This window comes from Gigantopelta aegis, unplaced genomic scaffold (assembly GCF_016097555.1).
Source record: "Gigantopelta aegis isolate Gae_Host unplaced genomic scaffold, Gae_host_genome scaffold1924, whole genome shotgun sequence".
Lineage (NCBI taxonomy): Eukaryota > Metazoa > Mollusca > Gastropoda > Neomphalida > Peltospiridae > Gigantopelta > Gigantopelta aegis.
This window is the reverse complement of record NW_024537373.1, coordinates 179,421-190,304: the sequence shown is the minus strand read 5'-3', so window position 1 is coordinate 190,304 and position 10,884 is coordinate 179,421. Positions and strand designations below refer to the sequence as shown.

General features: G+C 38.0%; 1 protein-coding gene across 1 annotated transcript in view; it reads left to right on the top strand.

Annotated features, from left to right (window-relative positions):
* The first annotated feature begins 1,186 nt into the window (after positions 1-1,186).
* LOC121367217 (CD109 antigen-like) overlaps positions 1,187-10,884 on the top strand; it is a 69,533-nt gene continuing 59,835 nt past the window's right edge. The window contains 8 exon segments of the mRNA XM_041491326.1: positions 1,187-1,236; positions 3,361-3,518; positions 5,385-5,410; positions 6,400-6,553; positions 6,720-6,790; positions 7,398-7,523; positions 8,116-8,155; positions 8,843-8,927. Of these exon segments, the coding sequence (XP_041347260.1) occupies positions 1,187-1,236; positions 3,361-3,518; positions 5,385-5,410; positions 6,400-6,553; positions 6,720-6,790; positions 7,398-7,523; positions 8,116-8,155; positions 8,843-8,927 (710 nt within the window).

The window sequence follows — 10,884 nt, the reverse complement described above, 5'->3', positions numbered from 1 at the left end:
TCGGACTACGTGCCGCCCATCAATGGGAAGGAGTGGGGTATGGTGTCAGTGTTTTGACCCATCACACATCAGACTAGCTATATGACTTCAACTCGCTCGTATAGTTTGAAAATTGACTTGTTCTTTAAGGTCCGCCGTAATGGATGCGCTGTGCCCGACTACCGATTCATATTGGTGTGCTAACCTGAACTGCACATCCCAATTTACTCAGATGGAGCGTTATTTATTACATTCCCGGCACGGACTTACAATCGGAGAAAAAGAGAGAGAAAAAAAGAGACTATTTTCAGATCGACAGCTACTTGATCGTCGAATTTATTTTTCGTTACAAATTGCTAAAGGGCTGTTTTACACTCATAAATTCAGAGAGTACAAGTACACACACGTTATTTATTTACGCCTTCACTGTTGACAGACTTGAAGAAGTCGGGGCTGGAATGCTATCAGCCGATATATACATTCAGGCGTGGAGCCAAAGGGGTGATGTGGTTGAGTAACCGTCTCTAACATTCCAAAGGGTCCCGAAAATGCAGTGTTTTTAGACTATGTAACCAAATTTAAATTGTACATATTTTTTTATAGCGGAGATGGGTATGGTATTTTGTCGGCTAGGTATTTATGGGATAGACTGTTACATAATATACCCGTCCCTCACTGGCGTAGCCAGGATTTTATGGGGGGGGGGGGGGGACTATTTTCGGGAGGGGACCATACTATATATTTATGTATGATTTTATAAAATTTAATACAGTTTTGAAACAAATTTGATTGAGGGGGAGGGCATGACTCCCGTGGCCCCCTCCTTCTTACGCCACTGCCGTCCCTGAAAAGGACCACATCCAGTCGCAGCGAACGTTTCACCTGATATAAGCGTATGAGGTAATTTTCTAATTCTGTCAATACGATAGGTTTTGCTCATGTACATTACAGAAATACCAATAACTAAAATATACCAGGGGCCTAATTCACAAAGCTCTCTTAGGCTCTGCTAGACAACTAAGCATTCTTTTTGCAAGTCTTTTTGCATTGCACTGCGATATTGTAAAGTTGCGAGAGTCTAGTGAATTAGGTTCCAGGCCATGCTGTTTTAAAAAAAAACTTTACACTGACTTTTATAATTTCTATAGTAATAGCAAAGTGTATACAACCATAGCTTGTTTTTTGTTTTTTCCAGACACGTGAAACGATGAAGCTTTATATCCTAGCAGCCCTCGTGGTTGCAGCTGCGGCCAAGGAGTAAGTACAATCGTCCGACAATATGTAGAACACGTCCCTTCTTAATCCATCAACTCCAGTCCATATATAAATAACATACCCATCAGGGCTAGTTCGTGAGCAGGTTGCCTTTTCAATTACCTACATACATGCATATATACATACATACATACATATATACATACATACATGCAGCCAGGTCTGCCCACTGTTTCATGCACGTAAGCCGGATCGACCGTGTAGATTGTAGGCCCCATGCATGTGGTTGAGTTAAAGAGCATCCTTTTTATGGGTTTCTCAATAGCTCAGAGCGCATAGTGGTTAGTCTTGCAATTTGCGGGCGATTAGGTGCCATAGGTTGAGTCCTAGCAACGGCATGGGACAAATTGTGTGGCCAGAAAGGATTTAATTATCCCCTGCGCCAGTGCGTTAATATATCTGGGTATGTAACAGTCAACCTCGATATACATACAATATATAGATATTCATACATCAGTACATACATACATACATACATGTAGCTCAGAACGTATCGTGGCAAGTCTGCAAGTTGCGGGCGATTCGGTGCCATAGGTTCGAGTCCCAGCAAGGCATAGGACAAATTGTGTGGCCAGAAAGGATTTAATTATCCCCTGCGTCAGTATGTTAATATCTATGTATGTAATAGTCAACCTCGACATACACACAATATATAAATATTCATACATCAATAAATACATGCATGCATGCATGCATACATACATACATTTATAAGTGTCATCTTCTTACTGTCAAATCGTATATTATTTACAGCTGCACAATATCCCCTAATTATCTGTTTTCTTTTTGTTTAAAATTCTTATTTATCATGATAGCTCTGTGTGCATGGTTCAAGTACCGTATTAAAATGCGTATCCTGCAAACAATACATAATATTTATAAGGTTGTCATTGCAAATTACTTGTGGTATCATAACACTTATACACTAATAAGTGGATATTCAAATTTACATTTGAACTCCAAATATATCTTGTGACTTATTTCCATGTAAAAATGCCAGATGCTATGTTCTGTACATTATTAAATTTAGTTTAGCAAGCGTGAAAACACACATTGAGATATATAAATTAGCAATGAATGTATTATAAGTATACTTCCTGTAACAGGATGCTGGATAGAGTAAGTGACGCATAAATGTATTACGGAACATAAGAACATAAAACTGACTCCGTATGTCTTAGTAATAGCCTTATATCAAGTATATTCATATACAATATATTAAAGGGACATTCCTGAGTTTGCTGCAATTTTTAAGATGTTATCGACTAACAGAGACTTTTTAACGATTGCAATTACATATCAAATATATTTTTCTGCATAAAATATTACTGGCTGTATATTAAACGTGATTCTGATCATTGTAATATTTGTACTAGGTTAAATTTCATCTTATTTCCTCAAATATAGTTTTTTTTCGTACGTACGAAATTATTTGAAGACACAATCCAGTTTGGGCTTCTTAGAAATATTAAGACGACTAGAAACACACTGAATATACAGACACTGATATTCTAAACAAGAAAATATATTTAATATGCAAGTTTAATTATAGAAATATTTTATTAGTCGGAAACATCTTACAATGGAGCAAACTCAGGAATGTCCCTTTAAAGGCACTGACCTGAGAAGCAGCGAATAATAGTTTTTAGCTGTTGCGGCTTTGTTACTATAAATTTACAAGTCCTTACTTCTTAAAAAAAACCCCAAAACCCACAAACATTAATTTTAGCGAATCCATGTGACACGGTCCTCTTTCTTGGGGCAGGTCGTAGGTCAATGGTAAAGAGCTCGCCTGATGCGTGGTCGGTCAGGGATCGATTACCATCAGTGGGCCAATCGGGCTATGTCTCGTCCCAATCACTGCACCACGAATGGAGTATCAAAGGTAGTGGTATGTGCTATCCTGTCTGTATAATGGTGCATATAAAAGATCCCTTGCTACTAATGGAACAAAAACAAGAAAATAGTTTTAATATGTAAGTTTAATCGTAGAAATATTTTATTAGTAGGAAACATCTTACAATGCAGCAAACTCAGGAATGTCCCTTTAAAGGGGTATAACTTCAGAGATTTGAGTAATACTGATGATATTTTACATTTCTCCAGCTCCTATGTCGTCCTCTCGCCGACGGCGATACGTCCAGGTATGGACTTCGACATCAGCGTCAACGTCCTCAAGTCGCAGGGCAACGTGCACGTCGTGGCACAGCTAGTCGACGGCCATAAACAGACAGTGGCGTCCTCCAGTGCTGACCTAACCCAGGGTAGGTAAAAATATCCCCACCACAGTGTTGTCGTAGAGAGACGTGACCTACACACGTGTACTGTACTTCACGGAAGTATTAGCATGTACAATTACGTCATTGTAGTCTCGGTGGTGTAGCGATTAAGCCATCGAACCTAAAGGCTTGTAGGTACTTGGTTCGCAACCCTGTATCGGCTCTCACGACGAGCGAGGTATAATATTGACTTGACTAGTGGTTTAACGTGTCCATATGGCCTCAGATTACAGTTATCTTCCCATTTGGTTGTCCAAAATCCGGAAATTTGACCGCGCAAGTAGTCTGCTGTTTGACTGTGATTATTTCATGTTAGACAGCTATGAAGTGGCAACTGTTTGACTGAAGGGACAGGGGACAGCATGTAGTTTGTAAACATGTGTAACTTGTTGACATTGAAGACTTGTTTGTGGTAATTCAGGCCCATGCAAAAGTAGTGCTTTTTGTGTAAAATGGGTGTACCCCGGCCTGGTTTAGAGGGTGTGTCTGTTTAAACCAATATGCTGGAAGAAAGAGCTGGACAACAGGGGTTGTCCTTTTCAGGGTATGTGTCCCCCATGCAGGCAAAGGTACATACAAAACTTCACGGGCCTGCTGATATTAATAAAAATGTTATAGCCACTAAGGCTATATAGAAACATATAGCGAAATTAATTGTGGTCTGAGGCCATATACCACTGTGGTTTCGAACACGCCTATCCCGAGTCTGGCCTCCGTTAAGATCGGGGTTCCGACTCGGGACAGGAATCGAGATTTAACAACTCGTTGGAAAGGCACGAGTCCTATACACTGACTTTTTCTTTCAATAATCACTAACCCACTGTCCTTGACATACAGCCCAGACAGCTGAAGTGCCCTTAACTGGCCAGAAGCATGAACACGAACCACATTAGAATATTATTTAATTCCAAACACGTGGAATAATAACGATCGTTTGTCACTGAAGGCCTCATTATTTTTATAAACCATCTCGCAATATATGATTTGACACTAATTATGATACCATTTTTGCGCGAAACTAAGGGCTCATTCACACTGGGTGCGGCGTGGCGTGGCAAAAAATTTAATATACACTATCTCTATTAGAAGCATTCGCAAAACGCATGCTGCCAACCGTAATGAAATAACCGGCCGCATGCGTCTATAATATATTAAGCCAATTATATATTATGGTATATCTTAACAATAATAGTTAAGTGCAACTAACGTTAAGTGCAACTAACTGCTTATTATAAAGTTGTAGTAAGATATTTACTGCATGGTAACAAACCAAACAATCAATTTATAAAAATAATGGTTCGCACGCTCTTTAAATTTTGATGCATAAAAAAACCCTTAACAAATACATAACACAGCTCTGTTTTAATATATTTAATATAAAAACGCATTGCAACTGCAACTAAGCTTCTTAATTGCGGCCAGAAAACAGCTGGTGTGAATGATCAGAAGCTGCAACAAACACCACAGACGCGCACGCCGTATCCAGTATGGATACGCCTTAATGCTAGGCTCAGACTACCAAATGTCAGCACAACGTTAGCCCATTTTCTGCTCTCACGACAGTCCAGTTGCTAGTCTGTTCTTACAAATCGATTACAGTCATATAACCCATTAGTTGTTAATCTAAACACACCCGTCGTAAGTCGGGAGTTTGGGAAAATTACAATGCAACCGTGGAGTTGGCCAACGTCGTCATAACAGTTGACAGTCTGATTCTAGCATTGCACCTTAATATAACTCTAAACAAGTGCCTTGAGCATTTCTTTTTATTGTGTCACATGTAATAAGATATGTATATAGACATTTTAATGAATATTATTGTTTTAAATCTAATGGCTTTTGTTCTTTCAGGTCAACCACAAGAACTGTCTCTGAAGGTAAGCATGTGTAAAAGTCGGTGTCACTGTAGCCGCTTAAATTCGTTGAATGTCATCCATAATCGAATTGCACATGATTCCACATGACAGTGAAATGTCTATTGAATAAACGTCATAGAATTCTGCCTATATAAGACATGGCTGAAACACTCTGAGTGATCACACCTGTATGTTGCAGCCAATCAGGTTAAACACAGTTTGTTTTGTTTCACGACACCACTAGAGCACATTGATTGATTAATCATCGGCTATTGGATGCCAAACATATGGTCATTTTGACACAGTCGTAGAGAGGAACCCCGCTACATTTTTTTTTCCATTAGTAACAAGGGATCTTTTATATGCACCATCCCACAGACAGTATAGCACATACCACGGCTTTTGATATACCAGTCGTGGTGCACTGTTTGGATCGAGAAATAACCCAATGGGTCCACTGTTGGGGATCGATCCTAGACCGACCGCGCATCAAGCGAACCCTTTATCACTGGGCTACGTCCCGCCTCCTGCATCCTTTCAGAGCCGATTCCTTCTTACTCCTCTTTGATAACAATCTTTCCATCTTATAGTCTACACAATCTCATTTAAAACATTTGATAACAATCTTTCCATCTTATAGTCTACACAATCTCATTTAAATAATTTCAACCTTTTGTACTATTAATAAAAACCTTAACCTTTATTAATATTATGCCAACGCTTATTAATTGTGCTTTTACGTATCTGAGTAAATTTACTTATGAGCAAAGTTACACACAACTGTACATTTTGTGCATGTGTTTGGGGCCGTTTGTCGCAATATAATGATATTCGAGGCCAGCTAGTGAAATATAACATTATTATTTAATATAAAAATTTACAATAGTCTTTAATTATGGTGGAATTAAATGACCCCCTCCTATTACGTACGGGAACATGCAGCTTACTGTTTTACCTAACTAGGTTACAGGAACTACATGCATGTTGATTGGTGTTAGTTTTATCTCTAGGTTCCACAGACAGCCAAGTCTGGCCAGTATATACTACAAGTATCCGGGTCCGGAGGTCTGACTTTCCACAACGAAACCACTTTGACGTTCAGCAGAAAGAGCATGTCCGTGTTTGTACAGACCGACAAAGCCATGTACAAGCCCGGTCAAACAGGTAAAAAAAATGTGCAACCTTTCAAGCGCATTTACACACACCCAAACCATTCTTTAAGTGATATTAGTTTCATAAACATTGTGTCATTGTTGTTATCGGTTGCAGAATATACAAATACCCCTACCCCACACATGCCCATGAAGCAATATATAGCTTTCCATTTCAGTTCACTTCAGAGCGTTTGCCATGTACCCAGACATGAAGGTCTACACTGGACCAATGACGATCGACATCCTTGTAAGTACATACAATAGTCAAGTGGTTTAGTGGAATTACCGTTACTTGATAAATACAATATCAAATGATGATATGACCTAAGTATATAGGTACAACATCTATATTGTTCAAATTATTATAAAGATATGCTTGCACATGCTGATATTTACTTCAATAGTTTGGAAGGCAAATATGATATTTTAATAAAAATCCATCTATATTCATCTACGACTCATTAGGCACCCAGATAGATAGCCTGACTGGACCTATTGAGCGATATTTCAACGGTATGCATCGCAGCAAATGTTATGTTATATTTCTATCTATTTCGATGTATTAATTGTCATGTGTGTGTATGAGTATGGAGTTGCCCATATACCAAGGCAACGAGTATGTGTTAATCTACCAAAATGTCTGCGAAAAAGAAGTACCAATTATTATTTATATTTTTCTTTCTTTCTTTTTGTTTACAACAAGTTATCAGTCTTTTTGTTTAACAAAATACCTATACGTTGCAATAACTTACAAAATCAAGTTCCCTATATGACACTCTTGTATACAATGGTTTGTTTTGTTATGACGTGATCGCTTAGGACTAATCAATCCTATACGACTTGTTCTGTTGCAGGACCCGAAGAGTAACAAGATCAAGCAGATGATTGGGGTCAAGGACGCCAGTGGAGTCTACGAGAGTCAGATTCAAACGAGCACGCAACCTGTTATGGGCGACTGGAAGATTAGAGTCACTGCAGACGTAAGTTACGACATGGACTGTTATGCTTGGCACACACCTAACGATTAAGGCAGACTCCTCAGTCGCGTCGGCATTAATCGGTAGGTGTGTGTAGGGCAAAACACGCGACAGTTGCGTCTAATCTCCAGTTTTGCCCCGATTAATGCATATGTACTTATCTGTCCGCACTAACACTACAACCACCACTAACCATTACCAGCAGAACAAATATATCCTTGACCATTACCATTAATATCATACCATCGCCGTCATCATCATCATCATCATCATCATCATCATCATCATCATCATCAATGTCGTGGTAGTCTTCATTGTTGTCATCGTCATAAACGTCATCGCAGTTGTCAATCGTAATCGTGTTTATTGTTATGCAATCACGTCATAACCACCTGCCCACTCCTTATCATCATCATCATCGTCGTCGTCGTCATCATCATTATCATCATCATCATCAACAATATCATCATCATCATAAACACCAAAATCTTCATCATAATGTATGTTACAGTAGGTTGCATAAGCTAGGCTAATATTATATGACAATTTGTAGATTACATCAGTCATATACGATTATCTCTACTTTCATTTCCAGACTGCCTCTCACGAACAGATCTTCACAATTGCCGAATATGGTAAGTGCAAATCTCCAGATGATTGTGCAATCTACTTAGGATTATTCAATCTTATTATATTATAATTGTAATGTCCCAGGGGATGACGCAATTGTAACCGATACAGAGTGAAGTCAAATTACTCTAAGTGCATGGTCCGAGCCAGCCGTTATATTACACGCCTCTCCCGAGAACACGACTGACCCAAGTCAGATCTTGAGCAGATGTCACAGGAGAGAAATGGATTCATGAGATATATGATGACTTTAGAAATAGGATCTGGCACGGGGTGTATACTACTGTCTTGGTCGTCTTGTATTCACGCTTTAAGAGTGACATTCCAGTACGTCTTAGAATCTAGCAGACATACCTTGGGGTAAACGAAGATTCACAATTGCGGTCGTGGGTTGGTGGATGAGTACACGTTCTATTTAATGAAATCACCTAACGCGAACAAACTAGGCAATATTAATTAGTAGGAAGTAAAGATTACAGTGCCGGCTAGTTGGCACATGCAGCATTCATATGCATGTATCTTCTCTTTAGGAAATATGTTGAATATAACCGAAGACAAAGATAATGAAGTCTAATGTTAATGAAAAAAAAAAAAAGTTCTAAAAGAAAACAATTTACAAAAAACGCGACACAGGTTTAATTTTTTTTTTAAACACGTTACATTCGTTTAATTACGCTATATTTGTTTTCTAGTTTTACCAAAGTTCGAGGTGACCGTGGAATTACCATCCTACGCACTGACGTCAGATAAAGACGTCACGGCAACTGTGAAAGCAAAGTGAGTGCAAAGTAACACAGATCCTCAATTTCAATCATGAGTGATGCTACTAATGGAACTGGAATGCAATGGAAAATATTTTGTATAAACTTGCGAAAATTATTAAATTTACTTACAGAATCAACAAAACAAAACAAAACCCTAGTCAGACTAGAAGAAGTTTGTTTGTTTTGTTTAACGACACCACTAGAGCACATTGATTCATTAATCATCGGCTATTGGATGTCAAACATATGGTCATTTTGACACAGTCATGGAGAGGAAACCCGATTAGTATCAAGGGATCTTTTATATGCACCATCCTAGTCAGACTAGAAGTCTAGGGTGTAACTGTAGCCAAGTAGTGCTAATGAAACAAATGATTCCTTGTCTAATAAAGAAATGGTTCCCTACAGAAAATAATTTTTAGCATTATCTTTAATAATAAAATCCTATTTGAAATAATAATAATAAAAGTACTTCAAAATGAGACGTTTTCCTCTTAATTTCATCTGTTAAAAGATATTTAAAATTGTTATGTACCGGTATATGTATAGAATACTAAATGAGCTTGCCTGTCAAACCATGTTTATGAAATGAGTGAACAGGTTTGGTATCTGACTCGCTTTCGTTCGTCAGATACCAACACTGTTCACGAGTTTCATGAAAATGGTATGACAGGCAAGCTAGTTTAGTATTATATTTATTACAAACCAAATGCAAACAAGCCGTAACGCAGAAGTAAACAGATGTCGAGACCTGCTTTACGTTATTTCTTCTGCGAATTGGGTCAGAAAGTGATCTACGTCACGCCAATATTACACTATAGTACTGTCGGAAATAGAATAAAAATTATTTTCGTCGATTATTTCTTACATATTAAACAGACAAGTAAATATTATGGAAATATCTATTTCATGATAGTCTACCTACTTTAGCATTTACTTGTTTTGGCTCTCATTGATGTACAAGGTGGCGTTTTCTCTTGAAATTAAAATAAAGATGTCAGTAAACAGGTGATGTGTGCACTTTATTGGAACAGACTATAATAAATTTTGATCAACATGTGTCAATTTCATTGCTGTTACCATATATGAGGGACTGTTTCTGATGACAGTTTACCCCTATTCCTCTCCAAAGCAAAATATTTGTAGACATTTATAAGTAACTTTTAAGCAAAACTGTCAAGAACCATTTTGAGTTTGTGATCTATTATACTGGTATTGAAGGTGCTATCTCAAAGTTGCATAATGACAGCTATTGCAAATCATGTTTTTATTACATTTTACTTTAACATTTCAAAACTACACCTTTAACTATATGCCCATAAATGATTATAGGAAATAATTTTATTTACTAGTAGAAAATACATTTTTATTGGAAAATCTTTATCACAAACAGAAAGAAAGAAAGACATGTTTTATTTAACGACGCACTCAACACATTTTATTTACGGTTATATGGCGTCAGACATATGGTTAAGGACCACACAGATTTTGAGAGGAAACCCGCTGTCGCCACTACATGGGCTACTCTTCCGATTAGCAGCAAGGGATCTTTTATTTGCACTTCCCACAGGCAGGATAGCACAAACCATGGCCTTTGTTGAACCAGTTATGGATCACTGGTCGGTGCAAGTGGTTTACACCTACCCATTGAGCCTTGCGGAGCACTCACTCAGGGTTTGGAGTCGGTATCTGGATTAAAAATCCCATGCCTCGACTGGGATCCGAACCCAGTACCTACCAGCCTGTAGACCGATGACCTACCACGACGCCACCGAGGCCGGTCTTATCACAAACAGATACTCACATATAACTATGATATAGCACCTTTAAGTTGTTGCACGATTGTGTAAATTTCTAATGTACTAATATTGAATTTATATTCACTAAATATGCTGGTCATAATTAATAATTTATGCTGCAATTCAAAATAATCGGTTAACTTGCAGTTTTAAATTAAAAGTTTGTTTATG